The 22143-nt window shown below is 41.5% G+C and overlaps 1 protein-coding gene across 3 annotated transcripts in view; it reads left to right on the forward strand.

Annotated features, from left to right (window-relative positions):
- The window catches only part of dgkza (diacylglycerol kinase, zeta a), a 473329-nt gene that overhangs the window by 447935 nt on the left and 3251 nt on the right, over positions 1-22143 (forward strand). For all 3 annotated transcript variants that reach the window (XM_059975478.1, XM_059975480.1, XM_059975475.1), the window contains 3 exons: positions 3795-3915; positions 4616-4652; positions 6942-7041. In XM_059975478.1, the coding sequence (XP_059831461.1) occupies positions 3795-3915; positions 4616-4652; positions 6942-7041 (258 nt within the window). The remainder of the gene's footprint in view (positions 1-3794; positions 3916-4615; positions 4653-6941; positions 7042-22143) is intronic.

Raw genomic sequence — 22143 nt, forward strand, 5'->3', positions numbered from 1 at the left:
GTGAGGTGGTGTCCATGGGTTCAATGTCCATTCAGAAATTGGATGGCAAAGGAGAAGAATCTGCTCCTAAATCGTTGAGTGTGTGCCTCCAGGCTCCTGTAACTTCCTTTCTGATGGTAGCAATGAGAATAAGGGTGATGGTGGTCCTTAATGAAGGACTTCATCTTTTTGAGGCATCACTCCTTTTCTTGGATGCTACAGAGGCTAGTGCCCACAATGGAGCTGACTAAGTTTACTATTCTCTGCAGGAGATTATAGTGCTGTAGGAGTTTATGGAGATAGGTTTAGACATGTCTAACAGAACACTGTTTTAACATCCAAATGGAGTTCTAAGCTAGTGTAATTTACTGGTGAGGTTCCTTGAAGCTTCATATAAACGTATCTGTTTGAGCTCCTGCAATTGCTTTTGGTTTATTTTGCTTCTCTGATTTCATCCTCAACTAATGTCAGGGGCAAGTTTTACATTAATTATCCTCCAAATGTAATAGTTGAAAACTTCTTTTTGTGGGAACATACATATTACATAAAAGCAAGGTATTATTTCCTTTAAAGTATAAGGGCAAGAAGAAGATGCATTTTCCTTCAGACAAACACAATTTGTACACTCTGGCCTTGTGAAATTCTCAAGGGAAGACTTTCATTGTAAATAACATTTAGAAGAAAGTTCCAGAATCTCCTTGAGTGGTAACTGACTCTCAGGAAATCTTTGAACCAGCTCTTAAATACGCTTACTTTTGTTGCACAATTATTACTGTTAACTTGTGTCCTCATTTTCAACCTTTTCTTTATAAAGTAATTGTAACAATGACGATTTCTTACAGCACATTTATAAGAAAAAGATACCGGAGGTTTGTTAACAGTATCAAAGCACAGAATTTAGCCCACCTGGCTTATGCTACCACTCCTATTCTGCAAAAAAAATTTCCGTATGACTTATTTTAATTGTTTCTACTTATGTGGGTTGAAAAAGATGTACAAAGACAGAAGGGTGCATTACCTTCTGAGCCGGTCAGGAAATATGGGGAATGTGTATCTGTTTGGGAAGCAGAAAGGAGCTGAAGAGGAGAAGGTCTGGCTCAAGGTTTTAGTGTTTGAAATGTTATCTTGTAACAGTATTTCAAATGGAGTATAAAAGCCAGATGCGATGTTGCAGCCATGCAGAACATTGGCTGGAGTGTATTTGGAGTATTATGTTTGCCTCACTAAAGGGAGGATGTGGTAGCAGTGGAGAGAGTGCAGAGTAGATTCACCCAGATGTTGCCTGGAATGCAGGGCTGTGGTTATAATGATAGATTTGCAGGGCTGGATTTATTCTCACTGGAGTGTTGGAGATGAAGGGATGACCTTATAAAGTCATGGCATGATTACAGACACTTTTTCTCCAGAACAGGATAATCTAAAACTAGAGGGCACAGGTTTAAACAGAGAGGAGAAGTTGAAAGGTGGTCTGAGAGGTAAGTTTACACATAGAATACTATGGTTCTCTGGAACAAACCTGAGGTGCTAGAGGAAAGTAAAACTGCAACATTTAAGAGGCGTTCGGACAGGTATCCGGATACAAATGGCATGGGCAGATATGGGCCTAATGCAAGCAAATGAGATTAGCATAGACAGGCAACAGGGTTGGCACGGGAAAGGTAGGTTGAAATGGTCGGTTTCTGCACTGTATGTTTCTATGATCCTAGAACTGGTAAACATGAGTAAACAGGTAGAAGGGAAATTTGTGAGTAGAGGTGGGAAACAGCTGTGGAGTGGATTTCTGGAAGGGCATGCTGGTAAAAAACTCTGGAATTAATTTTGTTGTGAAGGTGACTTCCTTATGAAGTAAACTTCTGTAAGCTTCTGAAGAGAGACACAGTAAGTAGTGAATAGTCTTCTCTATTCCTCCTTTTTGACTTTTCAAAGCTACCCCAGTGACCACAAAGTCTTTTAGTACATCCAGAAGCTTTGAAAGGTAATGATTTGTTTATTTCTTTTGTAAGTTTCTGTGCAGATTGCGTAAATTTATTTTTGTTAAAGGTTATAGGTGTAAAATGTGTCTCTTATTAAGAGATTGTCATGGGGTGAATCTTCACTGGTTTCCAAAAATTACTTCACTGACATTCCTTCATTTTGTGAAAGAAGTGTAGGCATCATGGTGCCTGATGACATCACAGCTGATGTGTGTTTCATAAAGACCGGTGTAATATAGTGACATTTTGCATAGAAGAAGATACTGCCAAAGGCACTGAAGTGAATTAACCAGATGAACTGGATTTAGGAAGTGGTGGTTTAAGATAAGTGTTTGGACCCTGGAACTTTTCTCTTCAACACCTTGTTGTTTTTAGTTTTTCTGTAAAATTATGGGATCCAACTAAACAACTGGAATGCAGGCCATCCCCAGGCAAACGCAGGTCCTGTTTTTACAGATATCCATAAGTCAACTTAGTGTGTAAGTTGGAAAATACTCAGAAATAATTCGCTGCAGTAACCATACCTCCACAGTGTTGCACATATGACAGATAAGTAAGAACAATTATTAAATGTTGACAGAGAGATGAAATGAGTTCTACTCTTTGTAGGAATGATCGTAGGTACCTCGGACTTTTGAATTTAATATTATGGGAACTTGTTCCTGTGTAAGGGTTGTCCATTAGTCAGGTGGCTTGCTTGGCAAAGAATATAGTGGAACTGACAGTCCGTGAGTTAGACTACTTCTTAATCATTGGCAATACTTAAATTACATTGTATAAGTCATCCATTGTATGTTGTCACTGAGCACGGTATTGTGTGTTACTTATTGATAAAGCTAGGCAGTCGGGGGGGAGGGGTTGGTGATGAGGGGTAGCAGGAAGCAGTGACTGAATTCATCACACAATAGTAAGGAGCACAAAGGCTACAGAAGTTCTTCAGATCATTAAGCAACATTGTGGCCTCGGTAAGGAACACCACTCACTCTCAGACTGCAATATTCCAGCTGCTGCACTGTGTGATGGAAAATTGCAGAACACCTGCCTGAAGCGTTTCAAGACCAGCTCTGTGGGTGCATTTCTCAGTGGGAGCCCCTTTTTCAAAGCCTTTGCAGGCTTGGATCTTCTGGAAGCAGATTAGGAGTTAGAAGAAAAGTAACTTGCTGCAAGCCAGTAGGAAAATCAGAAGCCTTCCTTCAATTCATTCAGGTTCTCAGGATGCCAGCGGTGTGAAGTATTGTGCCAAGCACTGAGAAGCCATATGAGTGAAAATAGAAAGGGGTGAAGGCTAAGTATAGGTAGTATTATTCTTTGGAACTAGCAGGAGGCACTGAACTAAACCCAAAGACAGGCAGATTGGACACACGGATGGTAATGACAGTTCTGGAATCCACTGGCAGACGTTGAATTAAACTACTTCCTGCTCACGGACAATGTTTAGAAGCTCTTTGTATGAAGTCACGGGGCAGGCATGACTTGATGGACAGCACTCTTGCTTCTACATCAGAGCGTTCTGGGTTCAAATCTGTAAGCCATCTCTTGGAAGAATTGGCTCCACACCATCTCTTGCCCCAAGTGCATGTAAAAGGCCTAAGGTCACTACTTCACGCAAGAGAATTAGTTTATCCCAAATATCCTGGAATTCTTGTCTTTGGAACAGGTTGTCTGGTTAGCAATATTACTAGCAGGCACGCTGCCAAAGTGACTACACTTATTACACACTTCATTGGTTGTAAAACACTCTGAGATGTACTGTAGTTGCAAAAGCACTCAGTAAATCCAACATAAACTCCAGTGCGTTCTGCAGAATGTCTGACCCAGACTGTGTATATTTTGTTTTTACAGTTACGAGTGCTGCAGAAATCAGGTGCTAATCTACTAGTGCGCGATTCATTGGGACGGACCCTCCTGCATCATGCTGTCAGTGAGGGAAACAAAGAGATTGTGAGATACATCCTAGACAATGGTATGGGGGCTTAACAACTGCAGGGCAAATCTTGTGTGTTGAAATCTGTTTTGCTACAGAGACCTCAGTTGTAAAGTGGCCTTCTTCCCTAGTAATTCCACTGATAGCTTTTCTTTTCTCCCTTAAGATCTTACTTAATTCTTCCTTCAGTCAGTTGGTGGAAACACAGGCAATCCATTAACACTCATTAATTTACAGTACACATGGCGCCATACAGCATTCTGAACAATCACTACAGACGAACACAGGATCTGTTTGATGTGAAAAAAGACCACAATCCAGCTAATGCTCCACCTGCCTGTTCGCCACATAATACAAAAAAAGGTTGTCATGTCTTTATCAGTCAGTATCTGTCAGTTAATAAACAACAGACCCAGACAAGAAGTTGCACTGGCGAAAAATCTTATAGTAACGGGGTTTTTCCCCCATAGAATGCTACACTTATCAAATCTTCTGCCTCAAATTATTCGTATATTGTGCACAGAGTGTTATTTTCCGTTGGCAATGTTATCTGAAGTGAAGAGTATTTACACTATTTACATACAACTTAATCAAAACCAGTGCAGTGAGGTAATGTAATGCTGCATTGCCAGAAGAGTCTCTACAAATGGATAGATCAAGTTGTTTAGTGATCTTTTAAAAATACTTTGGTTAACTTATTTATCTTTCCTTCCCTGTCCCAACCCTATCCCTACACCAGCCTCTTCAGAGATCCTGGACTTAACAGAGACAGAGAAGTAAGTTTTGACATATTGTTTCCATAAATAATAAATATAAAATTAACTAGATTACATAGTTGTGATTAGACTTTGAAATCTGAAGTCTTAATCTGAGTTAATAATGGATATGCCTCAATTGATAAAGAGGACTAAAACTTCTCTCATTTCCCCCAGTGTATGAGTGATTAAATCAGGGCAGATGATAGGGACATCAAGCTATCAATTTAGTCACATGTAAGATTTCAATCTAACTGTTCACCGATGCTATTCTACTCCAGTTAAAAATAGCTCTTATAAGAACCGATGTTCATTCAAAATCTGGTTGTGCAAGGATTTGGGCTGGGTTGCCACATAATAACTGAAGTCTGGTAGAAAGAGGAATCTCTCATCAGTATATAATACTGGGCTAAATACTGGATAACTAATAAATAGTGGGGTCATTTACCCAACCATAAGTAAGTTTCCAGCTGACTATGCCCAAAATCTGAAATTTCCTAAGACCCTCTTTAAAAGATATTACCTGAACAAGGGTCACCCATCCGAACACCTGCCTGTGTGATTTCACATCAAATTTAACTCACAGCTGTGAAGTGCCATGGGATGTTTTACGATGTTAATTGCATTATAAACATCCAAGATATACCTGCTTCCAAAATAGTCTCCAAGATACATGTGGCGTAAGTCACTAAGCCTCTGTCAGCTAATTTAGTTGTTGGATGGTTATGTCTCCAGAGGGAATGGAGGAAATAGAATGAAGTTTTGCGAAGTAACTATAGCAACGTGACATAGACCAAACATAAGGAGGGAGAAAATCTCTTACCTTGCAAGTTTTGGAATTCTTGTAAGTTTTTTTTTAATTTGGCTTTACAGCCAAGTCTTGGTAGCTAAGTATTAGCATTGATCTTCAGTTCAAATTCTTGACTAAGAAGGGTGGTGTTTCTTAGAGGACTACCCCATCTCTGGAGAACAGGGCTTTTTGCCCCCTGGGACTCTGAATGAAGGCCTAACAGTCATCACTTCATATAAGGTTTTTTGCTGTCTGCACCTATGGTGCTGCTCTGCTTTAAGAAGTGCTGGCTGCATTTTATGAGGGTCAGTCAAGGCTGATTTCCCATGCCCCCAGAGCAGGCGTGCAGCCAGTGAATAACACAGACTCTGCAGCTGTACGCCTGCCTCATTATAATGAGCTGGCAACTCCTACTTCACATGGTTATTCTGACCACTTGAGGCATGCAAAGTGCCTGTTTTCAGACTCGACCTAATGACTGGGCTACAATTGAAGTAAAGGCTGCTGCCTCATTTACAGTATTTTGTTGCCCCAAACTTGGGGTGCTATTGGCAAAAAATACTCTTACAGTCACTGCCCACACGATTCAATCCCTTGCTTCCACCCAAGCTGAAACATAACTCCGTTGTTTTGTCACCAATTTGCCCAAGCTGGATTTTGGATGACGGATGCTGTCTAACCAAGAGAAGGATGCTGAATGTTGTTTTGACATGCTTGGATACTAAAACCAGTAGAACAGAGCACCAATCCTTCCTGTCTGTTTCTCTTCACTGCTAAGTTCCTGTTGCAGGAACATGGCAGCCACTGACAGAAGGATGGCAACTCTACTGAGTAACCATGGTTATGGCTCCTGACTAGGAAAAGGAGAGGAGGTTTTAATACCTCCTAAGAAAAAATATCTAAGTACAAAGGTCCCACTTTAATGCTTCAATGTACATCATGCTTCTGAGAACCTGATCAAAGTGTTAGTCAAAGTCTCTGTGGGCTTCCTCATATTATAATATTTGCCTAATGAGGCATAAGGAGATTATTTGGCCTACTGAGCTTTCAGAGCATTCACGTCAGCCCCCTTCCCCAATGTATTTCCCTGTAACCTACTCTCTCTCTCCTACCCAACTCCCCAATTATTACTTCACTAAGCACAGTTTGCAGTAGCTATTTAACCTACCAGCAATGTGGGTGGAAGCTTTTGTGCTCCGGGGAAAGCCACATGATCACGGCAGAACATGTACACTGCTCGCAGATCACACCAGAGGTCAGGTCTGGAGTGTAGAGAGCAGCAGCACTCCCTGACGCATCGCTGTCCTGTGCTCCTCAGGTCGGGCTTTATAGCCCAGGACAATCAAGTGATGGGAAAGGAACAGAAGTCTTTTAACATCTCCAAAGGAAATTTCTTTTTTAAGCATAGGAGTCCCAATTTATTTTTACAGTGTACATTTGTTACTGAAATGATGCAAAGTGCTGTGTTGGGAGCCTTGGGCTGCTAACTATTGTGTTGGATATGTGATTTCTGTTTGCAGTGGAGAGACTGTCCTGCACAAAGCAGCTGCACTCCGACATCGAACCATCTGCCATTTTCTAGTAGAAGCTGGGGCATCCCTAATGAAGACAGATTTACAGGTTTGTATTTGCTTTGTTGCGGTGGCAGTGAGGAGGACATCACTACGTAGCAGTGACATCACATTGCCTCCTTTCTAGGAGTGAATTCAAAGCATCTGGCTTAATGACTCATCTGTAGTTCTCAGCCCTGTTGAAATGGAAAAACTAATACAGTCGGCCCTCCTTATCCGCGGGGGGTTGGTTTCAGGACGCCCCGCAGATACCAAAAAACACAGATGCTCAAGTCCCTTATTTAACCTGTCTCAGTGTGGTGGACTTTAGGATCCAGCAGAGCTCTGAATCCGTGGTGTTTCTGTTCACGAAAAAAATCACGATCACGATTGAAAATAAAGTGGAAGTAGTAAAGCGATTGGAAAGAGGTGAAATGCCATCGGTAATTGTAAAAGCATTAGGCTACAATCGGTCAATGATCAGAACAATTTTAATGGAGCATTTGAAAGATCCTGCCCCAATGAAAGCTACAATTATTACTAAGCAACGCAGTGGTTTAATAATTATTGAAATATATATGTTTCTTAAGTGTTTATATGCACAGAAGGTAAAATGTGTACTATATACTAAAACAAACGTTTGACTAACTGACACTACATAATACCGGATGTACCTGTTCCGACTTAAAGACGGACTCAGGAACGGAACTCGTTCATAACCCGGGGACTGCCTGTACTTTCAAATCATCTCTAGATTACTTATAATACCTAATACAATGTAAATGCTATGTAAACAGTTGTTGTACTGTATTGTTTAGGGGACAATGACAAGAAAAAATAGTCTGTACATGCTCAAACAACGAGTGCTGGAGAGAGAACTTCCAGGTTTTCCCAATCCGCGGTTGATTGAATCTGTGCATGCGGAACCCGCGGATAAGGAGGGCCGACTGTAATACGTAATCCTGACTATGTTCCCATTAATCATTGATTTATATATCTTGTTTATTCTCTAGGCGAGTACAACAGCCATGAGCCAGTGTTTATTATCTGTGTCAGTTAACAATTACGTTACTGAATCAGAACAGTTACTATGGCAGCATAGTGCAAGATCCCCAATCTTTGTCACGGATGACAGAGAACCTCTTCTCATAATTAATACCTGGACCACCATGGTGTGGTAACAACACAGAAGCCCACTTGGTTTTCAAATTAGCTCCAGTTTGGAGTAAAGCAACACAGCTGACTTCAGGAGATTGCTCTTTACCCCAACAACCTATTCAAATTCCAATCCAGCTCCCTACTGCAAAGCCATGACTCACTTCTCATCTGCCACTGATTTGTTCACCACACACCACAAAGAATGTTTTTCCTTGTCCCACCTTTGGTTCCCTTATCAATTATCTATCAGCTTCCAACAACGGGAACAGGACCTCACTGTCTCTTTTGCCTAAACCCTGTGTTATTCTGAACATCTCCTCTCAACTTTCTCTGCCCAAAAGCAAACAATCCCAACCTCCCAAGCTTTTCCAAGGAGCTTACTTAAGGCCACCTACCAGGAACCATTCTAGTACAGTGCTTTTTATATTATGATTCCTTCTGCAAAGCCTTAATTTATAAATACAGTGCAGAGAACCAGATGCATCATTCAACTTTTGCTTGATCCAGGTTTCTCAAAGAGCTTTATCGCAATTTGCTTGCTTTTGTACTGTTTGCGCTATATTCCAGATACTATTTCCCCACTTCCTCACCTTGCTCTGCATCCTTTTAATATTAAAAACATACACACCAGCTCTCTGATTCTTCACCCTCTTTAGAGCTGTGCCTGTCCCAACTTTTCCTTACAAACTAAATTACTTTACAGTTTTTGCATTAAGTTGTGTTCCATATGGGCCTACCCAATTCAACAACCTGTATAAGTCTTCAGTATCTACCACAATCCTCCTCACTGTATATTTTGCTGTCAAGTTTTGTGTTATCTGGAAACTCTGAAATTGTCTTGTACACCTGAATCCAAGTTGCTGATAGACTTAAGGAAAATCAGTGCCCTGAACACTGACCTTGGGATAACCACTGCCTCCACCTTCTTCCATCATGTTTCTGTTCACAGCAGTGTTTAAATCACAGAGGATTTAGGTTCATATGGTGAGATGGATCTGTGCAATGTCCTTTCGGTGTCTCTTTTGCAAAGTGTTTTCAGAGGCATATTAAACTGTAGCACTAGTCATGTGACAGTCATAATTTGAAAGGGGTAGTTGCTAGCTGTGGAGACAGGCTTGTGTGAGTGAATTTGGTTTAGATCCAGTTGAATCCGTCAGCTTGTACCAGTGTAAACTAGTGGAGTATTCAAAGTAAATTTATTTATTATCGAAGTATGTGTGCTACATACAACCTTGAGATTCATCTCTTTACAGGCAGAGACATAACTAAGAAACCCAATACAACCTGTTTAAAAAGACTGTCAAATTCCCCGTATGCACGGGAAAAAAACAATCTGTGCAAACAACTGACAAACACAAAGTGAGTCCATGGCTATGAAGCCAGTCGTCACTGCAGCCGATCCAGTAGCCTGTTAGTTGCAGGCCACGGCCTCAGTTCAGTGCAGAGATGAGTAAATCTTGCAGAGCAGTGAGCTGAACCTCCCCATCCCTTGCCTCCGGCCCCAACACACTGCCCTGCCCAGTGCTTAAATTATCCAACCCTCGGATTGTTCCTCGCTCTCAGACTTGGGCCTTGCCTCTTCACTACGTTCTCAGGACCAGGCCCATTTGCCTCACGGGGGCACACGCGATTGACTTAATTTTGCAGGAATTAGGATTTCAATTTCTAAATCTTTGGTGCTCCATTTACTATTATAAACCACTTTGCTCTACAGTGCAATCTGCCTTGTTAATCCTACATGACATAGCTAAGAGCCGTGAATTTCCCACATCCTTTAAAAATGGTCAATTCACATAAGCAATCACTGTTGTTTACCTTATATCAAACAAAGATTCCAGACCTAACTCATCTCAAATTCTTTGAAGATCAATCTTATTGACAGTTCATTTTCCTTAGCATTCTTATGTACTAAAGTTAATGAGACCTTCTTCCGTGTAGTATGTTCTAGCTTCAGAGGTGTGCTTTGTCACCCCTGGTTAACTTAGTCCCTCAAAGGCCAAAATTGGCACTTTTTGTTTCTACTTCTCAGATTGCAAAGTATTTTATTCTAAGTTACAAGGAAATTTGATTATTAATCAATAATACTGTAAAATATCCTATGTGAACCACACTTAATTGCCTAACAGTTCATCCCTGCAATATTGCTCTGACTTCAGGCCAATAATGGGGCTCAGTCTTGAAGCAATTGAAGAGGGTTGGGTAGACAGGGGGGCGAGTAACCTAGAGCAGTTAATTCTGGAGTTCTCTGCAAGGATGATGTGCAACTTATCAACTTACCAAGAAATATGAGGCAATGAATGTAGTAAGGGAAATATAATTTACCAATTACTTAAAGCCAGTATAAGCAGTTTGTGGTTGCAAGATCTCAACTGAACCCTGCATAACTTCAAGGTATAAGTAATGAATAATTTTGCTTACTCTCCAACTGTTGTAGCTAATGTTCCCCCCGTTGATATTTATATGCTCGTTGCTTGCTCTTTGTCCATGCTCTTTTGGTATGTGTTCTGTGGGCAAATCTGTATCCATATTATTTGGATTTTGCTTGTTTTCCATATTATTCCAGAGCCAATCAGTTCAGATTTACCACCAGCTACGGTGGCAGTTAAAATTCCCAGCAGAGGCATTGAAGCAAACTACTGAAGAAAGTATCAATTTACAGATATTTAAACCAGGTCACTTTCTCTCTTAATCCCAAATTGGAATTTACTTGTTCCCTACCTCTCCATTCTGAGATGCTTATGTCACTGATACTACCACCAGGCCGAGATTTCCCCAGCCATGAAGACAGGAAGTTAACAGGGAAAATCACACTCTGATACCCTGACGTAAATCCCCGTAAAGGTTTGCAGGTACATTATCAATTTTATTGGTTGCAGTAGAGGAAGGGGAGAAAATACCAAACTGGTAGGTGTTGAACTTGACTCACAGTTGGGAGAGGCAGAAACTGAGGAGGTAGATGATGACGACAAGTTAGGATTTGTTTGGTTACCTTTTCTGATGTCTCTGTTTTATTCAATGGATTAGTATTCCTTTGTTAACTGCACGTTTACAAGAAAAATATTTTGAATGTTCTTGACTCGCTGTGGTTCAGATTCGGTTTTATTTATCACATGTACGTCAGACTTCCAGTGAAATGTTTCAGCTGTGTGAACAGCTAACACACCCCAAGATGTGCAAGTGTTGCCACACATTCCAATGCCAAAATAACTTGCTCACAATGTTCAGCAGAACACAAGAGGCAGCAGCAATAACAAAGCAGAACAAGATGATAACAGCAAAAAGAAAGCCCCTTTCCCACCCACACACACTTACACGCAGGCCTCCATTCCTGGGCTCCTTAATCTTAGACTCATAAGTATCAAGACCCCAACCTCGGACTTTACCACAGGATTCGCTGATCACAAGTTTGACTTTTGGGCCTAGACTGCAGGGCTCACCAGCCACGAGTTTGACTCTCAAGTCTTGACTTCTGGATTTGCACAGATCTGCGACCCCAGTGACCCTGGCCCTCATGACTCCTTTGTACCTGTACTTCCAGACTCACGAGCTTAGGTCTTCAACCTTCAGGCTTCCACTTCTGGACTCACTGTATTCTGGACTATAACCTTTGGTTTTGCCCTCCATCAACCCCAGGACTCGCCGATCATGGGTTTGACGTTTGGGCCTCAACTTCTGGAATTGCCTGGGCTCTGACCCTGATGACCTGTGGTCATTCACTAGCCCTCGTGACTCTTGCCCATACCTGGGACTGGCTGCCCATACGGACCTCTGAACCGCCAACCTGGATACCACTGGTCTACTCAGCACCAATTGACCTTTGGCTTTGACCTCTGGGATCACTGACGTTCCGTCGTGCAGAGCTCCAACCTGGACTTGAACTCCTACCGAGTCTCTTCATTTACTTCCTGTAACTCTCCCAATCCCTGGCTCTAAACCCCAAACCCCTCCCTGACCCCTAACTCCCCCTGCTGTTGCCCAAAACCATCCTTATCAATCTAAATAAATAACTGAGTCTAAACCACAACAATGATGAGCTTTGCACCGCAGCGCCATTTTGACTACCATTTCTTCACTCAGGTGACCTGTCCCAGTCTCCTAATAATTCCACTCTTGGGTAATTACTGGGAGGATGTATAAATTGCAGGCCTGGAATAATCCTCCTTCCCTGCTCTTAATGTCTGTTTGTCACTCTTCTCCTTCATCTTGACTATCTCTGTGACTTCTGCCACTTCTCATTATCACAAGTCAGGCAACTTCAATTCAGATTTTCCCTCCAGCTTCAATTTGAGGCTAACATTAGAAACTTCATGAGGTATGAGTCTGATTTTGATTACTGCATAACCCACAGGACCACCAGCAATAGGTTTCCATGGGGAAAGAAAAAGGTTTGTAAGCTGTCATTTTTTTTTGGTGGAAAAGACATGTTGTGCTGTTAACAGTGAAGAGATTCAATTGTGATGGGGTTATAACAGCAGGGAATGGATTTGGAGTTGGCTGCCCAGATGATATTTGTGACAGATCATTTCAAATACTTTGCAGACTGTAATCTAGACCTGATCTTAATTCACAGCAAAAAAAAGTAGCAATATACATTATAAATAAAATAGAGTTGAATATATCCTCCATTAATAGTACAGCACTGGAGAATGTAAAGGCTGTCCTCTTGGAAACAAATGTCTTTGTACAAGACAACTGATCTGACGTAAACATAAGGTGGGAGAGGAGGTTGTTGAGGGGGCATGAGCAGAAGAGATTGTGCATACCCCACTGACAAACCGTGCAATAAACTGATGGATTCCATTGGAACCAAACAACGGCATTTAAATTCACCCAGACAAGCCTGTCTCCCAAGTTGACAACTACACTTTATAAAATACGACTACAGCTGTCAGTTGAGGAGGTAAATATTGTGAGGAGCATTCTGAAATTAGTTGGGAACTGTTATTAGGGGAGAAATTGCCAGATGTTTTTAAAATGAAGCGAGAGAGAGAAAAACTCACCATCTGGAATCTGTACTAGTCATGTTACTAATAACCTACCAGGTGGTAATGATTGGGAGAACTGATCCTTCAGTGTCACCTCCTCATAAACACTAATCTTTAAGTGGATTCCACCGGTTAGCATACCTAAAATCATTGCTGTCTGCGAAGTACCTTTTTACCTGTCAGATAAGGGCAAAGTGTCATTGGGTTAAAGATCAAACCAATTTTGATGCATTTTGCTAGGCTTTAACATGTAGTAATCCCCTAACACAGCAAATGTCATCATATTTACTGCAGGCTGTCACGCAGCATTTCAACCTGTCCTGGTGTTTATTCACCCTGCCAATGTGAAGCTTATTCGCTCAGGCCCAGAGGCTGACATTGAATGATAGAGCCACTCATGCAACACCATGTGTGTACCCTGATCAGCCGGGAGGGCCCAGTACCCACCCCATTCTGGCCCAAAGGCACGCCACAATGGCCTGTCAGAAAAACAAATAACCAAAGAAAAAGCCTTAGGGACGTGTCCACAGACACACTGGAAGGGAATTTTATAAGTGATGCAGTGAAAGGCAGGTAATGCAGCACAAAACTGAGAGGGAAAGCTAGTGGTTAAACTGTTACCATCACCTAATTTTTCAGAGTGTTCAAAATGTGTGAGTGGCTATTAATTTCAACCCTTGCCTTTAATAATGCTCTTATTATTTGCATATGATGATTCAAACTTGTATCAGAAACACAGCACCCATGTGCCCTCATCTTTAGTAAAGCAAGAGCAGACCGCTTTGGTCCATACAATGCCATTCTATAAGATTACAAGCAAAGAAAAGCATAAACTGCCTAAACCCCAGCAAGAAACGCAAAATGAACCATAGTTATCTAGAGACTTTGCATCAGAGGCATCACGGTTTGGTGGGGGGGGGGGGGTGTTACAGTTTGCAGTTCATTCCTGCTGTTCTATGTAAGTGTAAGTGAATAACTACTTTGGTTCTGTCTTCACTAAGGAGGACATAAATAATCTTCCGGAAATAGTAAGGGACCGAGGGTCTAGTGAGATGGAGGAACTGAGGGAAATACATGCTAGTAGGGAAGTGGTGTTAGGTAAATTGAAGGGATTAAAGGCAGATAAATCCTCAGGGCCAGGTGGTCTGCATCTCAGAGTGCTTAAGGAAGTAGCCCAAGAAATAGTGGATGCATTAGTGATAGTTTTTCAAAACTCCTTAGATTCTGGATTAGTTCCTGAGGACTGGAGGGTGGCTAATGTAACCCCACTTTTTAAAATAGGAGGGAGAGAGAAACTGGGGAATTATAGACTGGTTAGTCTGACATCGGTGGTGGGGAAAATGCTAGAGTCGGTTATCAAAGATGTGATAACAGCACATTTGGAAAGAGGTGAAATCATCGGACAAAGTCAGCATGGATTTGTGAAAGGAAAATCATGTCTGAAGAATCTTATAGAATTTTTTGAAGATGTAACTAGTAGAGGGGATGGGGAGAGCCAGTGGATGTGGTATATTTAGATTTTCAAAAGGCTTTTGACAAGGTCCCACACAGGAGATTAGTGTGCAAACTTAAAGCACATGGTATTGGGGGTATGGTATTGATGTGGATAGAGAATTGGTTGGCAGACAGGAAGCAAAGAGTGGGAGTAAACGGGACCTTTTCAGAATGGCAGGCAGTGACTAGTGGGGTACCGCAAGGCTCAGTGCTGGGACCCAAGTTGTTTACAATATATATTAAATTAAATTATATTATAAATTAGGTTTAGACGAGGGAATTAAATGCAGCATCTCCAAATTTGGGGATGACACGAAACTGGGCTGTGAGGAGGATGCTAAGAGGATGTAGGGTGACTTGGATAGGTTAGGTGAGTGGGCAAATTCATGGCAGATGCAATTTAATGTGGATAAATGTGAGGTTATCCACTTTGGCTGCAAGAACAGGAAAACAGATTATTATCTGAATGGTGGCCGATTAGGAAAAGGGGAGATGCAACGAGACCTGGGTGTCATTGTACACCAGTCATTGAAGGTGGGCATGCAGGTACAGCAGGCGGTGAAAAAGGCAAATGGTATATTGGCATTCATAGCAAAAGGATTTGAGTACAGGAGCAGGGAGGTTCTACTGCAGTTGTACAAGGCCTTGGTGAGACCGCACCTAGAATATTGTGTGCAGTTTTGGTCCCCTAATCTGAGGAAAGACATTCTTGCCATAGAGGGAGTACAGAGAAGGTTCACCAGATTAATTCCTGGGATGGCAGGACTTTCATATGAAGAAAGACTGGATCGACTAGGCTTATACTCACTGGAATTTAGAAGATTGTGGGGGGATCTTATTGAAACGTATAAAATTCTAAAGGGATTGGACAGGCTAGATGCAGGAAGATTGTTTCTGATGTTGGGGAAGTCCAGAACAAGGGGTAACAGTTTAAGGATAAAGTGGAAGCCTTTTAGGACTGAGATGATGAAAAACTTCTTCACACAGAGAGTGGTGAATCTGTGGAATTCTCTGCCACAGGAAACTGTTGAGGCTGGTTCATTGGCTATATTTTAGATATGGCCCTTGTGGCTAAAGGGATCAGGGGGTATGGAGAGAAAGCAGGTACAGGGTTCTGAATTGGATGATCAGCCATGATCATACTGAATGGTGGTGCAGGCTTGAAGGGCCGAATGGCCTACTCCTGCACCTATTTACTATGTTTTTTTTCTATGAGTTTGTACATTCTTCCCATGAGTGTTCTGGTTTCCTCCCACGTTCCACGTTCCATTTAGTAAGTTAATTGGTCATTGTAAAGTGTCCTGTGATTAGGCTTGGGTTAAATAGGTGGTTTGCTGGGAGCGGGTCTTGGGGCTGGAGGCCTTTTTCTGCACTATATCACTAGTAAAACACATTGCCTAAATACCACTTTGACCAATATCAACACTGTCTGAGAGCAGAGCCAACTGCTGTGCCATTTACTTTAGGTAGATGCTGTACCCAACAAAGTGGCCACAGTGTGTATGTTTGTGGTCCTCTAATGTTGTAGCCCATCCATTGTTGTGTGTGAAACTTGTAAGCGATCAGCAGTTTCTGAGATACTCAAACCACCCTGTCTGGCACCCACAATCATTCCATGGTCAAAGTCACTTAGATCACATTTCTTCACCATTTTGCTGTTTGGTCTAAACAACTACTGAACCAACTGACTGTGTTGCTGCCACACATTGGCTGATTCGATATTTTCACTAATGAGCAGGTGTACAATTGTACCTAATGAAGTGGCCACTGAATGTATGTTACTAAATGCATACTCTGAGGGATTATAGGTATGAACTTTACCTTAGGTGGTAGTAGGAAAAGAATGTTAGCAGATCAGCAACCCCTTTTACATTTGTCCAACTTTGCTTTTTTCATTGGGAACTCATTGGATTACTGCCAGCATTCTTGCACCCATGAATTTGTATTTGGTGATAGTCTTTCAATGTCTGCAGATGCCTGTAGTAGGTAGTCTGGGTTTCGGAAGCACAGAGGAGGACAGGGATTACCAACTTTTGGTAGATACTGTGTTTTGTGTCAGATCCAAAGTGTTAAAAGTTGCCTTTTCTAGCTGTCAGGAATCCATGGACATGTACACTCAGGTCTCTCTGTTACTCAGTGCCTCCGAAGTTCTTACTCTGCATTGTGTACACCCTAAGCTGATTAGTCCTCCCAAAGTCTATCAACTGTGCACTTCTCATGATTAAATTCCATCTGCTGCCCATTGTTCTGTCCATCTTACCAAATCATCAATATCATTCAATAGCCAATGACTATCCCATCAAGAGTGTTCATGTCATCTGTAAAATCCTGTATTTACATTCATATTGTTAATGTATCCAATCAATAGCAAGGATCCACCATTTCCTGTGGGTTACCACTGAGCACATATTTTCAGTTGCAAGTTCAGCTCTCATCTATCACTCTCTGCCTCTTTTCACCTAACCAGTTTAAGATCTTGTTTGTCAGATTTCCCTGGATCCCATGGACTTTTATCATTTGGCCCAGTCTCCCATGTGGGAACTAGCTATAAGCCTTACTGAAGTTCAGGTAGACCACACTACTCTTAAAAACATTTTTAGTTACCTTTTCAATACATTCAAAGATATCACCATAACAAAGCTTTGCTGATTATCCTAAATAAATCCTTAACAATTCAAATGCAGATTAATCCTATTCCTCAGAATTTTTTCCCATTTTGCCCACCAAGTATTAGACTTGCCAGGTAACCATGCTGTCTCTCTTGAATAAAATTCCCACATTTACAGTCCAGTCATCTGGCCAAAGAAGATTTGAAAAACACTGTCAGAGCTGTTCCCTTATCTCCCATAGGATCTTGGGTATCCCTCATCAATGCCTTTTCCACCTTTAATATGAGTAATAGCTCCTTCTTTTCATTGGTAATTGGTTCAGAAACACACAATACCCCTCCCTGAGTTTCCAACTAGAAAATGAGATATGGACAGAACCTCTGGTAAAAAGTCCAAGCCACCAAATGAAAACTTACAGAAAGCATACTGAGAAAGCATATTGGTTAATAATTATAAGGAACTCCACACCACCTTGTATATTAGACTACAAGTTCATAAACTTACATATGGAAGTGCACATGCACATTCACAATAACGCATATTCCTGCAGGAATACACAGATGTGTCACCTCACACACATCAACAATGCTGCCAATTTTCGTGTCGTTTGTAAAATTGCACATTCCATCATTCATTTTCAGGCCGTTAGTGTATATAACAATATTACAAGCAACAAATGTTTCTCTCTCCCTCACATTCACACTCACACTCACACACACAAGCAGATAGCCTGATATTTTACAATCTTTGCTGGGGGCTTGGTCATCAAAGAGTGCGCCATGTGCGCCCTGTTCCCCTCAATCAGTTAACATTAAACTTCAGCTCCAATGACCAGCAACAACTATATCCATTCATAAAGTAACAAAACTAATTGATTCTACTCATTATGAAAGATTGCCATTGTATTGAACACTGCAAAATGACCACACAACCTACAATTCTGTTTCTAAAGAACTTGAGGAGTAGTGGTCCTAAAAGGTCCGAAATGCAATTCCCATCTTACACATGTTCTAAGTCATTTCTTAGACTTTGCAACCAGTGCTGATTACCAGGGAGGTGCCTCACCTCAGCAGACGGTTTCAAACTTTGCCTGCAAACAAGACCTTTCACTTTAATTTCTGTCTGAAGTAGTGAACTCTGTTGTCAGAGAACCCACTCGTGTTGAACGATGCAGGGGGAAGGGGGGTGGTGTACATTAGTGCATCACAGCACCAGGCTGCAGAGAAGGCCTGCAAAACTTTCAAAGTCATTAATCCTTGCTGTCCCATCTTATGGAAGGAACAGTGGGGTGCTTCACCGCGTAAGTACATTCATAACTGGCTTCTATTGCCTCTAGAAGCAATGGGTTCTGGTGGAGAACCAATTCAATTACTGGCAAGGCGCTAAAATCTCCACCTCTGTGTGAGAAGATTCATTGTAGGCCCAAATTTAGGCTGGCATATAAATTGTAAGTATTCACTGCATCATAAGCCTCTCTTGTATGATCTCCATAGCAACCATTGGAAACGGTGAAAAATCAGCATTAGGGAACAGTAGTTTGATAAAAAGCCTGTTGAGAAAAATATGGCTCTAGTGCCAGGCCACAGTGAAGCCTTGACTACCTTCTTTGTCGGTTGAGTGTAGTTCTGGGGGTGGAGTTTAAGGCTATAAGCTGTGTAGGTGCTTTGTACAATGGTAGCTTCTGCTTCCTTACACAGAGCCCAAAGTGTTCCAGATGGCATTGTAACTCCTGGGCACACACTTTAGTTTTATTACAACCAGCCCTGAACCAAGAAACCACAAGGAGAAATAAATAGATGGCTGAACAGTTGTTCAGGAAGTAGCTCTTTTTCAGTGTTTGTTCTTGGAAACCGTGTGGAGTTTGCCTGCCAGTATGAAGAGTTTGGAGGTGCTGGGTTGGCAGGGGCAGTAGAGTGGGCCAAGAAGGAGATCTATTTCTTTGTTATAGACTACTAGGGTGGGGCTCCAGGATTAAAGAAAAGCAGCAGAAAAACTCTGCAGGGTGGTTGTTTGTCACCTGTCAATCATTTGTCTTGAATTAAAGCAAATTAATTCCTGCCTGACACAGTCCTTGGGTATGTGACAAAAGAAATCCTGTTACTCTGAGGAGAAAGGTGAAGCATGTCTGGAAAGTGCCATTTGCTTCAACGCAAAGGCAATACAAGCCTCTTGAGTAGTTGTTCAACCTGCAAAAGTGTACCCACAGAAAACATTTAATTAGCCCGACAAGAAGTGAGTTCTTCCTGGCAGGTACAGTAAATGATACCATCCGGTGTCTCTAACTTGCACAATTATTGAAGCAGAATGCATTAATTTAACTTAGAATTTTATAAAGGTTTGCAAATTACTTTAATTTTGGGATGATTTTATGTGGTACTATAATGACTTTGGAAGGGATTTCAGAATAAAACAATTAAGGAAAGAATTGGAAATTCATATTGTAATTATAACCTTAACATCTTTTATAAGGGTGGGGTTTGTCCTTCAACTTAAAAACTGTGAGATTATCAAGAATGAATTACTGAAAATGTCCAATTTGGCCATTATAATTCATTATATTTAACTTATCAGGGCTGTAGAAAATGTTTCTGGTACTTCCTGTGTTACACTAATAATTAGTTTGCACTGGCACTTCAACAGAACTCTTAAAGCTGCTTGGAAGTTGATATTTCTCCCCTAAGGATCTCTTCAATCACTTTGGCTTTAGATAGAAAACTGCAAATAGTTTCCAAGCTAAGAACTGTATTTACATTTCTATAAACTTTACATGGGACAGGGTAAATTTAATAAACATAATGTTGGTACTTTGAAACAAAATTTATTTTGTAAGTTGTTTTCTGCACTGGCCTGCAGAATAAAATGTTGACTTGCTCTGTTCATTTAGGACAGCCTCCCACCCTTTCCTGGGCCTCAGTGGGTGGCCAGAAGGGATAAGTGTGACGATAATGGAGGGAGAGCTCTTACTAAGCTATGTAGCCTGTTAATGGATGTTGTCCAGCTGGCCGGAGCAGTCACTTAGGAGAGAGTTCTGAAAGCCTCCAGTTTACCTCAGAGACATTGAGAACACAAATTCCTCTACCGGTACATCTCCAGCCTTTATGTCAAGTGTAACTCAGTACAAGAAAGCCTCATGGGCACATAGTTATGTGTTCCCCTTCCTAATCTTTCATCTTTCCTTAAAAGGCCAGTAAGTGCATCTGGTGGAGCTGCACCTCACAATTCCAGTGACCCAGATCCAAGCCTGACCACAGCTACTATCTATGTGGAGTTTCCACATTCTCCCTACGGCTGCATGAGATCTCCCTCTGGGTATTCCAGTTTTGTCCCATGTCCCAGTGGGTTATCAGCCACAGTAAAAGACCAGTGGTGCAGATTGGTAGTAGGACAGGAGAAAGAGAATGGGTTGCAGGAAGTAAGTGGAGGAAATGTATTGATAGGCTTGCTCTGGGAACCAGCATGAACATGCATACATACATACATTAACTTATTTATCTGTTGATTGATTGATTGAGACACAGTGTGGAATAGCCACTCCCATCCCTTCAAGCCCTGTCACTCAGCAACCCCCGATTTAACCCTAGCCTAATTATGGGACAATTTACAATGACCACATTGAGGCTCCATAAGGCACTCGTGAGACCACACTTGGAGTATTGTGTGCAGTTTTGGGCTCCTTATTTCAGAAAGGATATTCTGACATTGGAGAGGGTTGAGAGAAGATTCACAAGAATGATTCCCAGAATGAAAGGGTTACTGTATGAGGAACATCTGACAGCTCTTGGACTGTATTCCATGGAGTTCAGGAGAATGAGGGGGAATCTCATAGAAATATTCTGAATGTTAAAAGGCCTGAACAGATTAGATATGACAAAGTTATTTCCCATGGTAGGGGATTCTAGGACAAGAGGGCACGACTTCAGGATTGAAGAACGTCCTTTTAGAGCTGAGATGCGGAGAAATTACTTTAGTCAGAGGGTGGTAAATCTGTGGAATTTGTTGCCATGAACGGCTGTGGGGGCCAAGTCATTGGGTGTATTTAAGGCAGAAATAGATAGGTTCTTGATTAACCAGGGCATCAGAGGGTATGAGGTGAAAGCAGGGGAGTGGGAATGACTGGAAGAATTGGATCAGCTCATGGTGGAGCAGACTTGATGGGCCAAATGGCCTGATTCTGCTCCTATATCTTATGGACCAATTAACCTACCACTGGAGCACCTGGAGGAAACCCATACGGTCATGGGGAAAACATACAAACTCCTTGCAGACAGCGGCCGGAAATGAAAACTTGACAAATTATCTCCTATTTTGTAAGGAGAATACATAAACAACTTTTAAAATCCACCCCCTTGGTTTCCCGTCCCAGTAACATCACGTTCAGTGCAGTACCAGCTTCTTCTTATGAATCATCTTTCAGTTCTCAGGAAGTCAGTATCAGAACCAGATTTGTCATCACTGACATATTTTGTGAAATTTGTTGTTTTGAGGCAGTAGTATGTGCAAGATTAAAATATTACTGTAACTTATAATAATGAAAAAATAAATAAACAGAATAAACAGTGAGGTAGTGTTTCTGGATCTTTTAGAAATCTGATGGTGGAGGAGAATAAGCTGTCCTTAAAACACTGGATCTTCAAGCTCTTGTGTCTCCTCCCTGATATTGGTAATGAAAAGAGAGCGTTTCTCGGGTGGGGAGGATCCTTAATGATGGCTCCACCTTTAGAAGATGTACTCAACGGTGGCTGGTTTTCTAAATGAAACTGGCAGAGTCAACAACCCTTGTGATCCTATACATTGGAGCCTCCATATCAGAGCCTGATGTAACCAGTCAGAGGGCTTCCATTGTATGTCTTTAGAAGCAATGTTAGTTGATAATTGTTCAGTAGAGCAGTTGGGCACTCATTTATAAATGAAGCTGCATCAACTGTC

This window comes from Hypanus sabinus, chromosome 7 (assembly GCF_030144855.1).
Source record: "Hypanus sabinus isolate sHypSab1 chromosome 7, sHypSab1.hap1, whole genome shotgun sequence".
NCBI lineage: Eukaryota > Metazoa > Chordata > Chondrichthyes > Myliobatiformes > Dasyatidae > Hypanus > Hypanus sabinus.